A 23976-nucleotide genomic window follows, 5' to 3' on the forward strand; every position below is an offset into this window, starting at 1 on the left:
TTTTTTTCACTTAAATTAATATAGAAACATTAACATATATATAAAGTTACATATTTTCATTAAAAAAGGCTGTAATATTATAATTTTCGTCCAAAAAAAATTAAATAATCCAGACTGCTCTGCTGTTTCTGTTCTGCTACGTTGCTGTGCCTCTGCCTGTTCATGCTGGCTGGGCATTTGTTTGCTTCTGTGGCTGTGTCTCTGTTATGTTCAGGCTGGCTGGGTGACTGGTTTGAGTTCTTGAGCTGCTGTGTTTCTTTTCTGCTCTGGTTAGGCTATGTTTGGTGTTTGCTGCTCTGCTGTAGTGCTGGGTGTTTGCTGCTCTGCTGTAGTGCTAGGTGTTTGCTGCTCTGCTGTAGTGCTGTGTTGCTTGCTGGTCAGGCTGCTGTGTTTGCTGGGTTCTACTGCGTGGTCCTCTGTGTTGCGGTACTGGTGAGCTGATGTGGTGTTGTGCTGGTGGCGCTCTGATGTGCTCCTATTTGCTGGGCTGTCTTGCTCGTTATTGCTCTGATGTCCTAATGCAGTGAAGAAATAAACAATATAGGCAAGCTGATTCTTGTCACAAAGAATATTAACAACTTAAAATACCATGAGAGTATAAGATATTGTAAAAAAATAAAAAGAGTATACCTACATCAATATCAAGAACTACTGCCATCTTGATACATCTGTGCAAAGCATTGTCAAAAGAAGATAATACAGCTCATCAGCAAGGGAAATATCAATATGTCCAAAACAAGCATAATTGGTTAACATCCAACCTCTCCCTATTCACACCCGGAATGTCCCCAGCAATCAAACCCATCAACGCCATTCGATACATATGATCAGCAATAGATTTAGGGCCCTTTATCCGATGATTAATACATCCCTGCTCCACCTGCCCCGGCCCCCTGCTGCACCTCCCCCCTCCCTGCTGCAACTACCCCCTTGTTTAATTGATAATAGAAGTGTACTCGTAATTCCCCAATGTCATACTTGTATATAAACACGACACAACAACCAAAGCTTTGAGCCACAGGGTCAAGTTGTTCACATAATTTCTAAAATCAGAAACATGTAAATCCTAGAATTAGGATAACAATTAAGCACTATAATATAGTACTAACAAGAAGATGTAGTAGAGCTTTCTAGGGCAAATCCATAATTGCTTAACTGATTACAAAACCCTTGATAATCCCTAAATTTTTTGGCAGAGCAATTCTGTAAAAAAAAGATTGTCCAACCAAGTAAACTATAGCCAATTCATCTTCAGAATTTGTTGCTCTTCCTTTGCTGTGCTTAAGCACTCAACAGTTTTGCTAAAGGCAAAACGTACACACACAAAAAAAAAAAAAAAAAAAAAAGATGAAGGGGAGCACATAAGGTTATGGAGCAGACTAAGAAATTTGTTGCAAGTGATGCGGCTAGCACTAGAATGGCAGGTGTTATGGAATACGGGTATTTGTCCTAAGGAAGTTGTATATAATACTGTAGACGGTTCTTCAAGAATGTATGCTAGATTTATCAAAAAACAAAAAAAAGCATTTATTAGTTATTTAGTATAGTTGGTTGTTTGATTGGATTCTGATATAAAATGTAGGAGGAAGCAAGAGCAGTAGGGCTGCTGAGAAGTGAGAAAATGGCAAATTTAGTTGGGTGTTGTTGTGAGGGTGATGAGAGATTGCTAGTTGCTGAGTTCATGCCCAATGAAACACTTTCTAAGCATCTATTGCTTCCTTACCCTCACCTTGCTTCCACCCAGGTAAATTATACTCATTCATCATAAAGTTACTTATTTTACAGATGAAGTTCATGATACTTGTTGCTAATTAATTATACTAGCAATAGTAGTAGCAATTTAATCCTTTTTTTTTTATCCCTTGTAATATAATTGTGTATATATGGTAATTAAACTAAGAGAAGTGTTTATGTATGTAATACAGGTGACAAAAAATAGCAAATTATTTGTAGAGAACGCGACAGATAGGTTAAAGCTGTTTGTCAAGGCATTTTGTGCTTAAGATGATGTATCTTCTCAAGCATTAATCTCTCAAACAAGGTGTTTGGCCGGTAAAGCCAAGAAATTTATCCAGTGCATTAAATAAAAAAAAAACAAATGTCTCAGGAGAGGAATTAAAATTAGGCTCACCTCAGTTTCTTTCTGAAGTGGAGTAAGAGCTGTCACAAGAGATCTGCCATTAGGCCTTTCATGAGCTTCATACTACAAGCAACGTTATGCTAATCGTACTAATTCAGTTCCATCATCATTTGAAAAATGTCCCTCTAAATTAGAGTCGATCAACATCGAAAAGTTTTTTCCACGTATGAGATCAAGTGCTTGGGAAAATCAAGAGAATTCTGAGTTAAAATCTTTTGTATTGTGTTCCCAAAACATCTGATAACCAATTAGATTGGTGTACCAAGACCTAAGGCAATTAGAGAGCCAAAGTGAGCTAAAGAGTTTACAAGATATATACCTTTTTGGGACAGAGGGGTAATTGGAAGGGTGGAGAGCGTGATACGATACTTAACATGTTTTGTAGTTTGACAAAACTGAATATCCAAATCCAATTTCTAAAGTATTGCAAACTTTAAATCATTCTTTGGAATGTAAAAAGCTAAGCCAACTCCAATAAGAGGACTTACAATTTAGCCCTATAATTCTTTCATGAAAGAATTTTGATGTGTCTAATAAAAACCAAATCTCAAGGATATTTGGATACTAATATATGAGTTCTCAAGGATTCTTAGATGCTTGTTTCTTTCTAGTTCAAGTGGAGTTACTAGAGTAGCACACTGAATATAGAGGTTAATGAAGCATTAAGAGGGTAAAACATGACATGACACACTGAAAGTTGTATGAAAATTTGAAGTTTATATGGCTTGGCGGTATATGTTTCCCACTGAGAAAGTCAATCAGTAAGGTGCCAAAACTGTAGATCACGCTCACTGGAGAAATTCGACCTGCCAATTAGAAAGCAAGGCATTAACTTCTTAGAGAAAGCATGCTTTCAGAAATTAGCAGTTCCATTGCAACAACTTTATAACGTTCTCTGCACACATAACTAGAGAGAGACCTTCATCATTGAATATGCAATCAGCAAGGAGATTAGGACAAGTCAATATTGTCATGTATACCATTCAGCATAGTCTATATTTACTTCAAAATGAATCATTTAGGAAGGGCCAGGTACCTGTCCTCATGTACTCAGGAGGAGTGAAAGCCAAATTTGTACTATAGCTTTTGCCATCTCGGCTGTTTTTCATGAGGCTAAAGCAAGAGAGCCTGGGATTACCATCCTGTCAAAAGTTGAGTCACGACATAGAGTATATGGAGAAAAGGATAGAGACAAGAGCAAAAATACCAGTTCAATTGTACCTGGTCAAATGAAACTCTATAAGCATTAAGGTCGTGGTACAATGATATTCCTTTACTGCTACAATATTCCAAGGCTTGTGCTAAACACAATGCCACTCTCAACCTCATAGCCCATTTCAAAGGCTGATTTTCCCCTGAAGTAAATAAACAATTTGAAACTTAAACCAAAATACAGTAGCACCATCAACACAACAACTTCACCCATGAATCAAAGTCAAGTACATGGAAACTCTATCTACAAACGAGCTTTCCTAACCATTTAAGTCTCATAATGAACGTTGTAAAACTGATGTGCACAAACGTACCAAAACCAATCTTAATCAATTAAAAAAACCTTAAAAAAATATTTAATTATATCGACATTGCCCAAAGTTCTCCTTGTCTGTTTGAGAGTCCTAAGAAGATTACACCAATGATGTGGTGCAACCCTTTATTAAGAATACACTGGTTGTACATTGACTGTTGCTAACTCGGCACAAACAATTTAGATTGAACTTGTTTCCCCTCGTCGAAAACATTATACTTTCTCGAAAATTAATAATAGGGATAAACTCTAGCATCTTCAAGCAACGTACCATGGTAATCATACCTCATTGATTATTACATATCAAAAACACAAAAGCAATGCCTAATTCAACACGACACATACAAAGTCCCTTCGGTAGAAAAATAACAAATTCATAGTCAAGGTCACAACATTTCAATCTTAAACAAGAAAGTTATGAATTTAGATGATACTCACAGTGAAAGAGATGCTTAGAAAGTGTTTCATTGGGCATGAACTCAGCAACTAGCAATCTCTCATCACCCTCACAACAACACCCAACTAAATTTTCCATTTTCTCACTTCTCAGCAGCTCTACTGCTCTTGCTTCCTCCTACATTTTATATCAAAATCCAATCAAACAACCAACTATAAGATCATTTTGTACCATTTTTGCTACTAATAACTAACACATATACAAAACTATAAGAGCATTGGAAAAAATAGCCACTAACCTTTGAATTTGAACTCCTTTTTGAGGAGCAAACAAACTAGATCTACAATTCCTGCAAATGATAGAATAAAAAATATTAAAATTGAAAAACTTAGGGTTTATGGTTAATTAATTGAAACTAAATTAAAAAAAATAGAAATAAAACCAGAACCCTAAAATTATGAAATTGAAAACCAAATCAATGATAAACCCTAGATTGCGAAGGAATTCAGTAGATTAAGAAGACCACATTACCTCGAAGCTGCTTCAATGGAGGTGAGAAATAAAACCTGAACCCTAAAACCAGAACCCTAAAATTACGAAATTGAAAACCAAATCAACGACAAACCCTAGATTGCGAAGGAATTCAGTAGATTAAGAAGACCACATTACCTCGAAGCTGCTTCAATGAAGGTGAGAAATAAAACCAGAACCCTAAACCAGAACCCTAAAATTACGAAATTGAAAACCAAATCAACGACAAACCCTAGATTGCGAAGGAATTCAGTAGATTAAGAAGACTACATTACCTCGAAGCTGCTTCAATGGAGGTAAGAAAGCTCAGAATCGACTTCAATGGAGAATATAGAGCACGAGTTCAATGGAGGCCAGAGATATGGAGAGAGAAGGAGGTGCTGCTTCAATGGAGTGAGAAAGCTCGTAAACCACTTCAATAGAGAAGGTGAAAATTCGGGATGGTGGAAGAGAAGGCGAAAACTAGAGGGAAAACAGAAGATGGAAAAAACGGGGGGAAAGAAAGAAAGAAAAGCAGGAGCCCGATTTTTTTTTTTAATAATTTTTTAATAAGTGGGCACCGGTTTGAACCGGTGCTAATTAAATGATTGGCACCGGTTTTGGTTGGAACCGGTGCCAACACTGATTTTTTCAATCCCGCCCATTTCTTTTGGCACCGGTTTTCAAGAACCGGTGCTAAAGGGGGGTGCTTATTTCATTTTTTCTACTAGTGATAGCACCATTTTTTGTGCTACAAGGGCAAGAATGTTATAAATCATTTGCATAAGTATTGGTTTGGAACTATACCAGATCGACATAAAAGATTACTCATTATGGCTATTGGAACCTCTTTCCTCAACCATGAGTATTGTAAGTTCTCTTCCTTGAGTACTAGTCCGTTTTGATGTTGTTAAACGTCTTCCGTACAAGGGGACTATAAAGGAAACACTCGGATGGCTAGGGCCTCTTAGTAAGGGAAGCTAACAATGAAAGACCGGGAATATCCCCCAATTGACAGTAGGGAACATGTCTTTGTTGTTTACAAGGCCTCTCGAAGAGCAAGACTACAAAAATGCATGGCCGTGCTCAAATTGATTTTAGAAATCATCTGCTTATTGACAGTTGAATTCGAAAATCGATAAAATTTTCTAGACATATAAAGGATGACGAACAATCTTACTTTATAGTTCATGAAGAGACATTAAGTGACATAGGAAACAGGCTACACACAATTAGCACACCTGTTCGAAAGGACAAGTGGGAGATTGAAAGGAATGGTGTCCTTCGAACAAGTGTATTATTCCGATAGAGGGTTTAAAATTAATTAGGAAAGCTAATTATTAAGTGAGGTCAAGTGATCGGAATTCCTAGATGGAGGCCGCCTCCGATCAGTAATATTAATGTATAATTAATATTACAGCTTGTTCTTGACTGAACCCTTCGGGTCACACCTAATTGTGTAACCGAACCAAAGCGACGAATTAAGTCGAAGGATTAAATAAGTCGATCGAGATTTTACGAACTAAGATGTCGGATTCCGAGGTTAGAGCATTGAAGCCGAGCGTCGAAAGTCGAGTCAAATTTAGGAATCGACGAGACTTAAAAATCAGTCAAACAACATGTCAACGCGCGTGAATATCTTAGCCTTGATATGGCTTAGCCAATCGAGAGCTAGGTAGGCTAGCATAGCTAGCTGAGCACCTTGCCGCAAGCCCAACATGCATTGGCTGGACGAATTGGCCGAGTAGCCCTGCTAGCTAGGTGTGACATTATACCCGAGCATGCATGCGGCCTGGCACGCCTAGCGGCTCGCGCACTAGGAACAAGCTACTAGCATCGAGCTTGGTGCTAGTAGAAACAACGCTTAGCAACAAGCATCCCGCATATACGTTGCTTGCTATTGCGGGCTGATGCGACAAGGCCCAGGTGGGTAGGCTCAGCTGAGGGACTAGGCGTCAGCACGGCTGCCTTGGTGCCCAAGGCTGGCTGCCAGCTGGCTGCCTCCCATTGCACCGGTTTGTAAGGGGGTGGTTTTCTTGGGGAGCAAGGGGAAGGTGGTCCTCCTCTTGTGGTCCTCACCTACCCCCTTGCTCACCCGTGCCACTTGTTGTTTAATGATTGCCTTGCCATTTTAATTTAATTTAGAATTAAATTAATTTTTTCATTTGGCATTTTACCAACTATCCCACATTAAAAGATGATGGGAAATCTTGGGGACATTTCCCTATAAATACCAATCATTGGGTATTGGGATTTTCACTTGAGTTGGTGAACTATAAGGGATCTCCAAAAGCGAGAAAACCTTAGTTCGTAAACTCTAAGTTATTTTTGGTCTTGCCCCGTCTAAGCTACGGGGTAGGGACCGGTTCTGGTTCGGTGAGCGAGGGTGTGAACCGTAGGAGGTTTCGCATTTGCAGAGCTTGAAACTTTTAAGTCCGAGCTCATTGAGTGAGCGAAGCATGTGTCTAGGGTGAGTTTCTTTCTCTCTCTTCTCTTTATGTGTTGGAGTTTTGTTTATTTTCATGCTTTTGTTTTTGTTATGATTATTATTCATGCGATCCGATTTCCGGGTTTTGTTTCCGCGCGGTGTCAGACACGACAAAACCAACATCCCTAAGGATATTAAGAAAGAGGTTTTTATGGTCAAGAAAGGGAAGGGGTTCTAGATGAAAGGGAAAGGGGCAATATCCAGGGTAAGGGCAAGAAGGTTGCCAAAACACCTAAGAAGCCCAAGGCGACTCCAAAGCCTAAGCCTGCAGGTGAAAGTAAATGCTTTTACTACAAGAAGGGGCATTGGAATCGCAATTTCCAGAAGTACCTTGACTACCTCAAGAAGAATGGAGCATTAACCTTAGGTAACTTGTTATGAACATTTTAACTTTCACTTAGGTATGTGATACCAAGTTGCAGTGCTTACATTATTCATGTTCTCTAAAAACTGCAAAGAAGTGAAGCTAGCATGGAAATGGAGCTTGAAGGTGCACAAGAAGTGTTCAAGTGGCCAGAGAAAGATTCATAGTTTTAATTTTAGTTTATGATGATTTTAGACTTATTTTTGGTTTCTGATGAGACAATTTTCAGTTTTGTTAAAATACCGATTGGTTTACTTGTCATGGGCAAGTGTTGATCCATGACAAGATAATAAATTGTTTTCATTTGCTAGCTATGAGTTAATTTTGTTTTATAACATTGATAGAAGTAGATCACAAAAGCGAAAACAGATGATTCAAACCAACCTACTTATAACATAGTAAGGTTAGGTCACATAAACCAATTGCGCATCCAAAGATTACAAATGGATGGACTCTTATTCTTATTTGATTATGAATCATTTAAGAATTGCTATTCATGCTTGTTAGATAAGATGACCAAGTCACTTTTTAGTTGAAAGGGTGAAAGAGCTAATGACCTTTTGGGACTTATACATATCGATGTGTCTAGACCAAAATGAGTTCAAAAGCTAGAAATGGCTTATAATACTCCATTGCTTTTACTAACGAATTAAGTAAATATGGCTATATCTACTTAATGAAGTAATAGTTGGAATGATTGAAAATTTCAAGGAATTCCAGAATGAAGTACAAAATCAGCTTGAGTAAACAATTAAAACACTACGATCTAATCTCATCAGAGGAATTGTGGATTATTTCACAATCAAAGGAACACCACAATTAAAAGTGTGTTAGAAATCAGGAATCAAACTTTGCTTGACATGGTTCGATCCAAAATTAGCTTTACTAATCTTAACAAATCGTTATGAGGATATGCATTAGAAAACAGCTGCGAATATACTAAACAGAAATCCGTCTAAAGCAGTTGAGAAGACGCCATATGAGTTATGGACCGGAAGAGTTCCAAAGTTGTCTTTTCTTAAAGATTAAGGGTTGTGAAATCTATGTAAAATGTTTACAAGGAGACAAACTTAACCCTGAATCAGATAAATGTTTCTTCGTGGGTCATCCCATAGAAACAAAAGGGTATTACTTCTACAATCGCGCAGATAACAAAGTGTTTGTTACTCGCGATAGTGTCTTTTTAGAAAGGGAATATCTTTCCACAAAGCCAAGTGGGAGTAAAGTGATTCTCGAAGAAATTCAAGACGACCAACGAATGATGTGGATAACACCACATTAGAGGCGAAGGCGAATGAGTTAGTTCATTTGTCAAATCATGTGTCGGAGCAAGCTAATTCAACTAGCAAGACTCCTATCATCCCACTTGAGTGAATAACTTCAAAGAGTTGATGAAAATATTTTTACTTCTATCATTGCTCTTACCCCTCGTAGGTCACTCAGAATTAAAAACAAATAGTTTGTTAAAATTTTGACAACTGAGGATTCCAAAATTTTCTAATTGGAATGTGTGGAACCCACAACCTACAAGCAAGCTTTGGCGAGCACCAACTCAGGAAATGGCTTAAGGCCATAAAATCTAAAATGGACTCCATGTCAGAAAATGATGTGTTAGTTCTGATAGACTTGCAAATGGGGGTCAAACCCATTAGTTTCTTAAATCAATTCGGATTCTTCTAGCGATTGCTGAAATCTTCGATTACGAAATTTGGCAGTTGGATATCAAATCTGTCTTCTTGAATGGGTTCTTGATGGAGAATGTGTATAATGCACAACCTGAGAGTTTTGAAGATCCAGAAAATCCTAGAAAGTTCTTGAAAACTTTAGAAATCCATTCATGGATTGAAGCAAGCATCAAGGAGTTAGAACATTCATTTCGATGAGGCAATCAAATAATTTGGTTTCCTTAAGAACGAAAAAGAATTTTTTGTATACAATAAGTTTAGCGGGAGCAATCTAGTTTTCTTAGTCTTGTATGTAGATGACATACTGTTCATAGGGAACGACACACCAATGCTTGAGTCAGTCAAGTAATGGTTGAAGAGCTGTTTCTATATGAAAGACTTAGGAGATGCCAAGTACATATTGGGAATTAAGATTCATCGAGAAAGGTCTTGAAGGATGATTGAAAAAGTCAAGAGATTTATGCTGATAATATTCTTGATAAGTTTGAGATACAAGACTCTAAGAGAAGATTTTTCCCATGTCTCATGGTATTACACTCAGTAAAACTCAAGGGCCCTCAAAAGCCAGAAGAGTTGAGTCGTATGGCTAAAATACCTTATGCCTCTACAATAGGGTCCATTAGGTATGCCATGATATGTACCAAGCTGGATGTTACGTGTGCCTTGAGCACGTGTAATAGTTTTTAAGCAAATTTAGAAGAAGTGCACTAGAAAGTTGTTAAGAACAAATCCTTAAGGACTTGAGAAGGACTACAGGAATGTTTCTAGTTATGGTGGCAAAAGTGAAATGGTTGTCAAGGGTTATACGGATGCGATTTTCCAAACAGACAAAGATGAATATAGATTTCGATCTATGTACGTTTTCTGTCTGAATAGAGGAACAATGAGCTTGAAGAGTTCAAAGCAAAGCACTGTCGCATACTCCATGATAGAATATGAGTATTTGGTTGCAGTAGAAGTATCTAAGGAGGAATTTTGGATCAAGTTGTTTTGTGACAAAGATGGCGCCTTTGCCCAATCAAAGGAGCTAGGGTCACATTACAAATCCAAACATGTTGAGATGAAGTATCACCTCATTCAAGAGATCATTGGCTGGCGGGATGTCAAGATCTGCAAAGTTTCATATGAGTGAGAATATCACTTACCTACTTACTAAACCCCTTCCACAGCCAAAGTATGAGAGTCATACTAAGGCTCTTGGATTGAAGCAAGTTATGTAATTTAAGTTGTATTTGTTTTCAGTAAACTTATCCCATAAGTAATACATCAACTTGCAGAATTATGTTTAATTAGGAATCTATTTCTCTTATTTAATTATGGTTTTGATATTAAATAAAATTTTCAAAATAATTATGAATTGATGGGATCATCAAATACGTGATTTAGTGAATGGAACCCCACAGGTGAACTAAATTCATAAATGATTTAAGTTCCTAGTTCAAAATCATTAAATTCGACATAAATGATTTCAACAGATGGATTGGCATGTAAGATTGATTGGATAGCACAGTTTCATGGGCTATAGGGGCATAGAGATGCTCGGTCAATCACATGGATATGCATGAATGATGCATGATCGAACTATTGACCTACTTTGAAGTTCAAGTATAGAGCTTTTGGAAATATTAGTGGATTCCTTTGACATGAGTGGAACATTGATTTCATTCAATGATTGATTAAACTGTGGTACATCCAAACGTATTCCGTAAAAGGGGAGTACAAAAGATGTATCCTGGTTACTTCAAAAGTTGAGTAGGAGCTTTAGTTGCCACAAGATTGGACCGAGTCTACCTATTTAATTAGGAAATGTGTCATAACCGCTTGAAGAGGGAGAATTCAGAAAATACATGGCCGCGTTCAAATGTATTACTCAGTAATCATTTGGTTTTGTAATTCCAACTCAGATTTCAAGAAATGATTTGTAGATCAGTATGATCTCGACATGAGATGCAATCATATTATCAAATCGATACATAATGACTTAAGGAATTTGAATACTACACACTTGTCTTAGATAAGTGGGAGATTAAAGGATTTATGTCTTTGTCAAGTGCAAATACTAGATATATAATGGACTAAATTATGGAGATAATTAAGTTCGTTCTTTTGGGTCGTCGTTATATCATAGCTAGAGGTACTAATGATCTTTGGGCTAGTAAAACAGGCTAAACCCCAATTGAACAGATCCTATAAGGTCATACATAGGGCCTAGATTGAGCATAAGAGAAAGAGGCCCATGATGGGCCTCATCACTCTAGGTGGCCGACCATGAGGTGGAGTTTGGAGGGCTTTGGGATTCCTAACCTAGTCTAGTTATAATAGGGTTATAAATAGACTTAGTGCCTAGGTTTTCAGTAATAAAAGTTTACAGTTTATTAAAACCCGAGTTAGTAAACACAAAACAAACCCTCTCAAACTCCCTCTTTCTCTTACGACTTTCTCCCCTCCTCGGCGCCGGTGTGTGTGCACGGTGGTGGTTGTCCGTGGTGGTGGTCGGTTGTCCATAAAGGTGGTGATCGTGGTTTTCTCCTTCACTCGACCAATCTAGTATTGGTGGACGACTTGATCGAATCCCGTGGAACTAAGTAGAAGAGTCAAGCTTGGGGCTCTATTCTCTCCCTGATTTGTCAATCAATTTGCTATTTGGAAATCACGCTTCAAAGGTATAATTATGTGATTCTTGTGTGTTATGCATGTGATCTTGTTTTAGGTGCGTATGAATATGATTCATGAGATTCCGCTTATAGTACCTAAATCGCTACACGGTGGTGGTGGTGGATGGAGGTTTTTTAGGGTGAAAGGGCAGTGGTGTTGGTTGTATCAAATTAACAGTGGTAGTGGGCTGGGGCTGGGCTAGGTGGTGCAGACAGTGAGCTGCATCTATTTTAATTTTTTAAAAAAACTTTTAGCAACCGCTTTTGGCGATCGCAATTTTGATATTTTGCGACCACTACCTAAACGGTCGCTATTTTCCTACCGGTCATTGAAAATAAAGAAAACAGTCTCAATAAAATTTGTTGTCGTTAATCAGTCGTAATAATTTTTTTTGCGACTAAGAGGATAACAACCATCATGTTACGACTGTTGACGGTCGCAATTATTTTCAGCGATCGTTTTTGCTATTTTTAGCGACCGTTTGCGACGATTGCAAAACCCTTCATTTTTAGTTGTAGGACAACATAAGGGCCAATTGCAAAAACTCTTTCCAAAAGACTAACAACATTGCACGCGTCGGAATCTCTAGTAATAAAAAGTATAAAATTTATACTAATAACCAAAAGATTGTTGGGTTTCGTAGTGACCCTCACTACGCTGAAAGAAACCCGCCAAGACCCGCCCCCATAATAAATGCAATTAACAAGCAAAATATAATTAAAACACAAGAAAGGATAAAAGATTATATTTTTGACGCGTGCTTCGCTCAACTATGAGCTCTTACTTGAACCCCGAAAATACGAGGTCTCCAACGGGATGGTACCCTCGAAACCGACCCGAGCGTCCTAAGTCTCGAAGGTTAGTCGAGACCCGGACAAATAAAACTATGAGTTTTACGAATCAAGGTTTACTCAAATCAAGAATTGCCTTTTACTTCCACTCAAGGTTGTATCTTTCCCAATACCCATGCCTTTGGTATTTATAGGGAAAGGCATCCTTGATTTCCAATCTCCCATCAATGTGGGAGAGTCGGTAAATTCAGCAATTTATTTAATTCCAAATTAAATAAATAATTAAATCAATCACAATGCAACAAGTGTCAAGGGGAGAGAGAGAGTTAGGTGAGGACCAAAGGCTTGGGGGGGGACCATTGCCTTGATCCCCAAGCCATTGCTCCAAGCAATAATCCCCTCATCCAAAATCGCCTCAAGTAAGGGATGCTGGGCTGGCAGCCAGCTAGCACGCCAGCTAGCAGTGCCAGCTAGCCCAGCCAGCAGCCTCGCATCCCAGCCAGCATATGCGTGCTGGCGCTGGGCGATGCTTGTGCTGCTGGTGCGTGCCAGTGCTAGGCGCTGTTAGCTGCTGGCGCTGGCCCTTGCCTCTCTCGCCATCGCACACGCACTGCCCCTTTCCCATTTCCCAGCATGCGTGCTGCTAGCGAGCCACGCATGCTGGGCATCGCCTCGCCAGCCACACGCACAAGCATGCGAAGCTTGGTGCTGTGATGCTGCGATGGCTTGCGATGGCCCCTAGGCATAAGCACACGCACATGCACACAAGGCCCAGCATGGTGCTGCTGTGCGAGGCTGCTGCTGCGATGGTGCCTACACACACACACACGCACAAGGGTGCTGTGCTTGGTGGGTGGCCTGCAATAGTGCAAGGCACACTATGGCCTGCGATGGTGCGAGGCATGCACGCACGCACATGCGCCAGTGCCCAGCACTACGATGGTTGTGCTTGGTTCGTATGGCCTGCGATGGTGCCTAGCACTCAGGCACGCATGCTGCGATGCAGTGCCATGCGAAGGCACGCATATGCGCAGCCATGCTGCTGCGATGGTGCCTAGGCTTGCGCCTAGCACTCATGGCGCGCCTAGCACACCATGGTGCGCCTAGCACACACATGGTGCGCCTAGGCTTGCGATGAGCTAGCCTAGCCTAGCTACGGCTATGGTCGTACTTGTTGCTTGTGATTTTACGATGCTCGGTCTCGACACCCTAGGCTCGATATCCGACGTCTATATTCGTAAAACTCCGTCAACTCATTAAATAGTTTGGGTTAATTCATCCTCTCGGATCGGTTGTTCGATTGGGTTTGACCCGAAGGGTTCAGTTAAGATTAAGCTGTAATATTAATTGTACCTTAATATTACTGATCGGAAGCAGCCTCCACCTAGGCATTCCGATCACTTGACCTTACTGAAGAATTAGCTCTGTAATAATTCTGAACCCTCTATTAGAATAATACACTTGTTGGAAGGACACCATTCCTTTCAAAGATTATAATAACATAACAATCAACCTAGCCAACACAGGAGGTGCATTAAGATATATTGAATTTGGTGCACTTTCACCGCAGGATAGATAAAAAATCATGCGAATGTGTACAAGGAAAAGTAAATGTAAGGGTCCAACAATAATAACAACAATAATAAAAATAATAATAATAATAATAATAATAATAATAATAATAATAATAATAATAATAATAACAATAATAATAATATAATAATAATAATAATAATAATAATAATAATTATTATATAATAATAATAATAATAATAATAATAATAATAATAATAATAATAAGAACAACAACAACAACAACAACAATAATAATAACAACAATACCAATAATAATAATAATAATAATAATAATAATAATAATAATAATAATAATAATAATAATAATAATAATAATAATAATAATAATAATAATAATAATAATAATAATAATAATAAGAAGAAGAAGAAGAAGAAGAAGGACAACAACAACAACAACAACAATAATAATAATAATAATAATAATAATTTCGGGGTTGGGTTAGACGTTGAACGCAAAGGCTTACCGATGTGTGTTGTGCTACCGGTTGGGTGTTCCATTGTTCACTGACACGACGTCGTGCACTCCTTGTTCAAGGGTTTTTACTGGGGATATTTTCAGTGATCATACGGTGTTGTGTGTTGGAATTGTGGGTATTAAACATCGGCATAATGTTGTTCGGGATACCCTTGTTGATGTTTGCTATAGGTATGGGGTTTCAACGAGAAAGGAGGTTGAAATTAGGTTGTCTAGAGGGAACGCCCCCGCAGATGTGTTACTTAAGTCATCTTATCGTGGTCGCGACGTCTGTGTTTATTTGACAAGGTCTTCTTCTTTGACTCATTCTGTGCTATCTAACTTTGTTTCTGGACGGGTTGTGGCTCTATGTGGCTCTTCGGAACCGGGTTATGTATGAAGGTAGTTGTCAGGCGATTAGATATGGTTTCATTCCCTTCTCCTTTTCTTCACTTGGGGTATTAAAGAAGGAGGTTGTTGCATTGCTGAAACGGGTTAAGAAATTCTTCACTAGGATAGGATTTGCTATATCTAGAGGAGTGGGGGGCCCAGATTGTATCTCGGCTTCCCACTAATTTTTTTTAGGTTATATGACTTTGTCTGTTTTTGAGATATAATAATAATAATAATAATAATAATAATAATAATAATAATAATAATAATAATAGTAATAATAATAATAATAATAATAATAATAATAATAATAATAATATTATTATTATTATTATTATTATTATTATTATTATTATTATTATTAATAATAATTGGTAATTACATTAGTAATTAAGTACTGTTGTTGGTATCTTATTATTATCCTAGTTAACAAAGATTTGTTGTTGTTATCCTCACCGAGTCTATTTGCATTTGTTGTTGGTATCTTACCTGCGTCAATTTGGTATTAGAGCCATGCAGTTAAGATTAAGCTAAGTTACTAATTGCATTAGTAATTAAGTAAAACTGGAGATACAAGGCCGTCTACTGAGTGTAAGAAACCTGATTTTAAGCATTGCTATCACATTCCTGAAAATACTAGTAATTTTAGTCTAGTCCTTAACTATATAGTAGATCAAATTGGTGAATTAAAATCAAAAGTTGATAACATACGTGCTCATTTTATTAATATTGAAAACAAGATATCAATAACCAAAACCGATATTAATAAAAAAGTAAGTGAGCTAAAAGAATAAGTTAAACAAGTACAGTACAACTTGCTTTAACAAACGAAGTTAGACATCAATCTAATAACTAAAGAAGTATCACCTAATAAGGAAAAAATCATCCTTTATAAATATAAATATCCTTTTAAAAGTTTAGATAAAAATAAGAAGTTTACGGTATCACTCTCTAAAAGACCTATTAACAAAGAAAAGAACAAAGAGACTAAAGATGAGCCATCATCTTCAGGATAAAACGCTTGAAGAAATGAATATAAGGAAGAAGACCCTGATGAGCTAAACAAAATCATGAAAATAGTTTCTAAAAAAGGGATTGCTTCTAATAATGAAGTAGAGGAAAATAATTATGTTTCTTTAGAAGAAGATTTATATCAACAAATGGGATTAATGAAGTTAGATGATCTAGACTTTCTACCTATTGAAGTTGTTCAACAAAAAATTGATAATAAACTAGGCAAAAGTGTAATGGATAATAATGATGTTGGAGAAGAAATTATTATTGTAAACAATGTTATCCAAAGATCTAGGTATCAAGAAGAAGGAAGTTGTATACGACAAAGATACAGATCAGGGATGACTATCCGGTTTAGTGTCAAGGTTATTCCTAATCAAATACCTAAACAAGAAGAAGTAACTCTTGAACCCATAATCCAAACCGGTTATAAGATTAAATTAGATGGTGTAAGAGATAGACAAGATGTTTTAGATAAGTGGAAAAAGAGCATGAGTAGTGTACTCAATTTAAACACTGAATGGACGTCTGAAAATTTCTTAAACTATATTGAACATAGTTTTTGTGGTTGTGTAGAAGACTGGTATGACGATATAGATGAAGAAATCAAAGCTACATTAAGAGCTAGAGAATCTCTTACTATAATGTTTAGATAGTTAAGTCAATACATGTGTTAGAATTTATTGGTTATAGAACTAATCCTAATGAGAAAAGAATGGAATATCAAAGATAGTTAAGTAATTTGTTCATCTATAGTATGAAGTATGTCGAGAGCTACATTATGGAGTTTGAAACATATTATTATAAAATTGGTGAAAATGAAACAAATCTCGGAATGTTCTATGATAAACTACCAAGTCCTCTTAATGAAGAATTTAGTGAAAAATATTAAGAATGGAGAGAGAAATTCTTATCCAAGGATGCCCTATGTACTAGAATTGCTTTCTTAAGAAAATGCATTGAAAAGAAATATTGAGAGATTGCAAGAACTCAACAAATGAAAAGACAATTTCTTACTTGTTGGGATTTCCTAAATAACCATGGATGCGAAAGAAAAAGTTATATCAAGAGAAAAAACTATTAAAAAAATAAATTTGATAGATTAAGAGGAGAAACCTATAAGAATTGGTACTATAAACATAAATATAGGAAACCTAGTAGGTTAGAGACATATTGTCCTGAGAAAAAAAAAAACATGCAAGTGTTGGTCTTGTGGAGAATTAAGAAACTATGCTAATGAATGTACTAAAGCTAATCATAAACCAATGAAATCCTTAGGTAGTTGGGACTACATAGAAATACCATAAGACGAGGTTTTAAAATTTGCTTTGAGTAATAATAAAGGAATAGTAGAAATAATAGAGGAAGAAAATGAGCATAATGAAGAACCTGAAGACAGTGAGTTTGAAGATGAAAATTATGAAGAAATAAATAATATGATGGAAGGAGAAGTATTAGTGAAATTAGAATCAGATGATGATGAGAATAAACGTAAAATTACTATAGGTCAACTAAAAAGAGTTGAGTACTCAATTGAAGATAAATATTTAGATCAAAGGAACAAAGAAAGCTGGAATTTTTCTCAGATTACTAAATATAAAATATTTAAAACTTTTTTCTTTAAAACTAGAACTGAGTATGTATGTGAAGAAATGGAAGGAAGTATAGTAATCGAGGATTGTGAAAAGAAAGTAGCAGAAATTAATATCACAAACTGGAAAAGCATGAAGAACCAAATAGAAAAACGAAATTATTGTTATATTTGTACTGGTGTAATGCAAGTATACATAACTCCTTTACAAGATTTTGGTAAAATGTTAAATGTTTAAGCTTTGTTTGTGATATTAGACATAAAGAGTTTTATGAGAAATTGTTAACGGTATCACCTATAGCTTGAGTTAGGGAATTGTAAGTTATATTTGTGAACCAAGATATTATGTGAGGTTAAACGATTCATATGTTCCAAAGTTTCTAGCAATCATGTTATTAACTGATGGAGCTGAGTGAACATGCATAAAGGGACTCGGCCTATACAATTAAGATCGAAGGTAGTTTATAAATTTGTTAACATTATAGATTCATTTTTCAAGAAACAAATAGTAGATGCTCAGAAATATGAGCAAAGAGGAGGCCCTAAGAACAAAATTACCCCAATAAAAGTACATCCTAAAGAAATAGAAATTGAAAAAACTTGGGATGATTCTTTATGAATCCTGCAGTTAGTAACATGTCAAGTAAGTTGTTAATTGATTAATCAGGATTACTTCATATTAGGATAACTACAAACCCAAAAATGTAGAGAAGTATGAGTCTTATATCACCAAGTCTAAGTAGATAAATTAAACTATAATAAAGATAAAAAAATAAGTCAATGAAAAACCAGAAGAGAATAAAGAATAACTATTAGCTTTAATAAAGAAACTAAATGAAAAATACGAAACTAAGAAAGCCTTAAAACAACCAGCAAGGCATAGTATAGATATTGGTTCATGTTCTAATTTAGATATAAATCCAAATGACCCTATTATTGAAAAAAGAAAGGTAATTGATATAAGACAAAAATTGTGAAGGAACCAGTATATGAAGATGAAATAAATATGCAAATGGAACCATATAATGAGATGTCCAATACTAATCTTAATAGCATTTATATTCCAATTGATATATGCATTGAAGATTATAAAAATATAAATTATATGCATATATTGATAGTGGTTGTTCTATATGTTTTGGAACAAGATCATTATTTCCTGAATTTCTATGGAAGAAGGCTAAAAATCCTATGCAAGTTAGAATTGCTAATAGTAGTGTCATGATGCATACGAAAATAATAGAAGGATTACCAATACAAATTGGAGGTGTTCAATGTGTTATTCCTATTTTATGGGCGACTAATCAGCCTAATCATGATGTCATAATAGGAAATTAATTTCAAAGATTATACTCTCCATGCACTCAAACCATTGATCAAATTATCTTTACTATTAATGGTCATTCGGTTCCAATACAGAAGATAACTAAAGCTCATACACATAAAACTATGGAATATACGCGCAACCAGCAAGGTGATAAGGTTACAACTACATAACGAGTGGTTGCACTTAGAATTTCTGAGTGTGAATCATCATTAATAGATCAGATAATTAAGTAGGAAGAAAAATTATGTGAAAAATTATATTCAACGAATCCATTAGAACACTGGGAAAAGGATAAAGCATTTGCTAAGAAAACTCTAAAAAATGCGAATAAGACTATTAGAGTAAGACAAATGGTTTATACCTACCAAGATATATTAGAATTTGATGAACCTATGCTTAACCTATGATCCCAGATTAAATTGAAGATAGAAAACAGTTAGTTAGAGAGATTTCTAGGATGTTTAAACTATGCTTCTCACTTCATAGAAAATCTTGCTTTGTTAAGAAAATCATTACAACAAAAACTCCAGAAAAAATTAACTAGGAACTGGAAGAAAAGTGATTCCAAAATTGTTCAAGACTTAAAAGCTATATGTAAGGATCTTCCCGTACTAACACTTCCTTCTAGTGAAGATGATTTAATCCTTGAAACATATGTTAGTAATGAGCACTAGAGTGTTGTGTTAAAAATCAATAAAGGAGAAAGATTATGCCAATACAGCAGTGAAAGTTTTAATAAATAAATTACCCTAGAATGCAAACGGAAATTGGTACGGTTGTCGCGTGTCTACCAAAAATAAACCTAACTCTAACCTCCTAAAAATGTAGTACGGTAAGCTAGGGTTGATCCCAAGGAAAATTGGATATATCAAATTATTTTTGCTAATGTTAGAAACCCCTGTTTTAAAGATGGACTTAATTATCTAAAATATAAACTATGGACTCGAAAACAAAATGAGTACGGAGGAATAAAACTAACAAAATTAAATGATCAAAATCAAGAATGACAAAATAGGGATCATGAGCTATAATATAACATTGGAATATCGATTGATCATCGAATTACATAAATTATGTTTTTATCTCAATGCGAGCTGATGAACAAAAACAAGCATTCGACACTTCCCTCAATTGCAAATAAACCAAACAAGCTCTTGGAGTATTGTCTAACTAACTAACAATCTAGAACAAGCTCTCTAGTCTAGATTAATTAGCAGCATTAATAACTAGGAAGCAGCTAACTTAATCTCACAAGCTCGGATTCGTGCAACTTAAAGGGTTGATAATCATAGGCATCAGACAATTTTTAGTCACCTATCAAATACCTAAGTGCTACTAAGGAATACTAACCCGAACAATTACGTATCACACGGTAATAATCTAGCAATCAAACTAACAAATTATACTAAAGATGGTTGGTCTGTAATATAATCTGAATGTTCATACCAATAAAACAGAATACCAATCCAATCAAGACATAAACATATTTCTGTAAAATCACCACATTCTTATTCTCACAACGCAATAATCTAATGTATAATATATTTCCGTACCCACTAATAATCTAGCCTAACATACTAAAAAGTAAAAGTATAATAATGAAAGCTATATAAATCATATTACTCAAAGGAAATAAGGAAATAAATTTTAAACGAGTAAATGAATTCAATAATACTTGAAGTTACTTCTTAATCTACTACTAATATTGATGAACAGAAATAAACTACTACCAAATCCAACTATTGAAATACACATGCAAGAGTTGTAAATTAAAAATAGAATCTAGAATACCAAATCAATGAAATAGCAACCTCCAACGAAGTTCCTTGTTCTGCAAGCCTAGAATACAAGAAAAACTTCTTTATCCTTATAGCAAATGAAGGACTACGGAGTAGATAAGTCACCTCGACTTTGCCGTCCTCTCCTTTGCTTCACCGCTGCTCAGCTACTTCATTGCCACTGCTCTACTTAACTGCCGCTGCTCTGCTACTTTGCAGCAGCTTCGCTAGCCTAGAAAACAACCCAACCAACCTCCTTTGATGTTCTTCGCTCCCCTGATTTTGATGTTGCTGCTTTTCTTCTGATTTTTTTTTTCAATTTCCTACCCAGCCACCTCTCTCATAAGCTCTATATTCTCCTCCTTAAAAATCAAATTCTTACCACAAAAAATACGAAACTCCATCCCTTTTTTGTTTCGGTGTAGCCAATCTCCAGCTAATCCGAGTTTCTCGCTCCACTTATTATCCAATTTCATCTTTAGCTCTTGCTTGACTGTTTGGTACCCACAAAAATCGCTCAAGAAATTTACCTCACTGCTCATCGAAAGAAAGAGAAAAAGATCTGATGAGTATTGCACGCTTGTAGCTCTCTTTCCTCTAGTATGCCCATTCACAATAATATCTTATTGGGCTTAGACAAATGTGACTTAATCTGGTCTTCTGGCCTTGGTTTCTTTTAATCCTAGCATTGGTAAAAAAATGTAATTTAATGCCATAATCTTCCTTCCTACAGCCAAATAAATAAAATAGTAGTAACTTATGTCTACGAAAGAAAATTACTTAGAATACTCTTAAATTATCAAATATCAATATAAAATCAAGAGTTTAATATATATAAATAATATATTTACGACCTTATCAAACTCCCCCAAGCTTATAATTTTGCTTGTCCTCAAGCAAAGACAGGAAATTACAAAGGAACTAGACTCTTGATTTAACAATATGCAACTTGACATGTTACAATTCCTCTACTTTGCTCAATGACAGCTTCAAGTCAAGTATATATATGCAGGTGGAAAATTAATTTCAAGAATTTATGAACCAAAATACCAACTCGTAAACAATTACAGCCTAGCTTCCATCAACAATGTAGTGGAGTAACTCAAAGATCCTTAGGACTTGAAAAAGGATGCAGTGGTGTCAAGGTACAGCGAGGTTTAGAGAGTGTTTTGGAGTGTGGTAATAAAGATGAAGATTAGTAGAGCAAATCAACACAACAAACACAACATATGAGTTCATCTCACAGCCCTTGACTTCATGATATTAATTTTTTTTTTGAACGTGTTTCATGACTCTTAATGTCAAGTACCTGTCAAGTAACCCATGTAGCGAGCTTTCAACCAGTGACTCCCGGTCTAGTTGGCCCAAGGCACTAGGTTTTAAGATACCCCTACGGATTTACTAACTCGAGTTACTCAATCACGATACATAAAACATCACACGTACTTATATGGGTTCTGTTCTTTATTTATTCATTTTTTTTTATCCCATACATTGGTACGTAGAGCCTTTAACATGAAACTTTTAAAAATGTAAACTTCACCACCTTACATCATTAGCACAACCATAATCCAATTTACCCTTCGATATGCTCTACTAATCTTATAGGTAAGTATTTCATGTTTCAGACATTTCGCAAGAAAAGTAGGTCTATAAAACTCAAATTGGGTTTAATAATGAATCATGTCATGGGTAAGATTTTTGGCTTATGTGGTGTAAAACTTTGATGCCTAACTCATTTCTTTCTTTTTACTCGACCACAAGCTGACTTCCACCAGGCTAGCTATTATTTACGGAATCAAATTTTTTTTGTTTTTTTTTTTTTGCATACATACAAGTCTATCAGCCAAAGTTAAGCATTGTAGAGTGAATGTACTATTCATATGCAAAGCACTGTCTAAATTTCATTGTCAGACTCAATACCATACCATACCAAGAGACCGCAAGAGACCGAATATAATGCATTCCCCCCCAAGCTTAATTCACACATTGCCCTCAATGTGTGACTGTAAGAAAATAAGGGGATAAAAATAGAAAGAGACAAGGAAACGAGCTCACCGGATGAAGTTGAATATTGTAGGGTACTGACTGTGTAGCCAGCCTGATGGCATCCCCCCAAGCTTGGACTCGCTCACGAAGTCTTGCTGTAAGCACATTGGAGATGCTCAACCGCCTTTTCAATCTTACGGTGTCAGATAATCTGGCAGCAAATGTATGTGCTCCCTTGAATGTGTCCGAATGAAGTTGCTTGGATGATTGACTGTATATCTAGCTTGATGGTATCCCCTATGCTTGAATATGTTCATATTTTCTTGCTGTAAACACTTTCGGATATAAGCAGGTGCTGTTTCAACTCAGCTTTAACTCCACCATTGTGTCCAGCCAATCCCTCTATCTTGCAACAACTGATACCAAATAAAAACAGAATTAGTTTCCTGAATATTATAGGGGGCTTAAAAATAGGAGCAAACGAAATATCTGAGCTGATTCTTTTTTTTTTTTTTTTTTTTTTTTTTTTTTTTTTTTTTTTTTTTACGAGAAATCAAAGTAAAAAAAATTATTAGAAAAAATTCCTAAATTTGGGCTGCTTCCCAAGAGCGCTTTATTTATCGTCGTTAGCTCGATGTCTTTCCAACATACTAGTCTTCATAATTTGGAGCTTCTAACTCCATCACTTCAATGTTCTAGACCTGATAACCCTCATAGTAAGGCTTTAGTTGATGACCGTTCACCTTGAATTCCTTCCCCGTCTCCTCACTACGAATCTCAACCGTTCACCTTGAATTCCTTCACCCATCGAGAACGGAGTTTATCGGGAAAACGTTTGAGCCGAGAATGGTACAAGAGAACTTTCTGCCCCACGGTAAATGTCTTTCGTGTTATGCGCTCATCATGGAATGCCTTAGTCTTCTCCTTGTAAATTCTCGCATTCTCGAAAGCATCATTTCGGATTTCCTCAAGCTCTTATAACTGAAGTTTCCTTTGCTCACCTGCTGCATCCATCTCCATATTGCATTGCTCCACGGCCCAAAAAGCTTTATGTTCCAATTCTACTGGAAGGTGACAAGGTTTGCCAAACACTAGTCTGTAAGGAGACATCCCAATCGGTGTTTTATACGATGTTCTGTACGCCCACAGAGTATCGTTGAGGCGGAGACTCTAATCTTTCCTGTTTGGATTCACAGTCTTCTCTAGAATGGACTTGATTTCTTGATTGGAAACTTTTGCCTGTCCATTTGTTTGTGGGTGATACGTAGTGGACACTCGA

The 23976-nt window shown here is 36.3% G+C and overlaps 1 protein-coding gene and 1 long non-coding RNA gene across 2 annotated transcripts; both read right to left on the reverse strand.

The window, feature by feature from the left end:
• Positions 1-1064: 1064 nt before the first annotated feature.
• LOC110734735 lies at positions 1065-19219 on the reverse strand. Its single transcript, XR_002513890.1, has 3 exons — positions 19210-19219; positions 5420-5426; positions 1065-1708 (listed from the first exon to the last, which is right to left on the reverse strand). It is a non-coding gene; the product is annotated as an uncharacterized LOC110734735 (long non-coding RNA).
• Positions 1996-4316, reverse strand: LOC110734734 (probable serine/threonine-protein kinase At5g41260). Its single transcript, XM_021914878.1, is given in 5 exon segments — positions 1996-2320; positions 2861-2946; positions 3177-3282; positions 3362-3495; positions 4104-4316. Coding segments are annotated over 5 exon segments (711 nt in total). The 5' UTR covers positions 4201-4316; the 3' UTR covers positions 1996-2032.
• Positions 19220-23976: the final 4757 nt, after the last annotated feature.

Source organism: Chenopodium quinoa, unplaced genomic scaffold (genome assembly GCF_001683475.1).
Source record: "Chenopodium quinoa cultivar QQ74 unplaced genomic scaffold, ASM168347v1, whole genome shotgun sequence".
Lineage (NCBI taxonomy): Eukaryota > Viridiplantae > Streptophyta > Magnoliopsida > Caryophyllales > Amaranthaceae > Chenopodium > Chenopodium quinoa.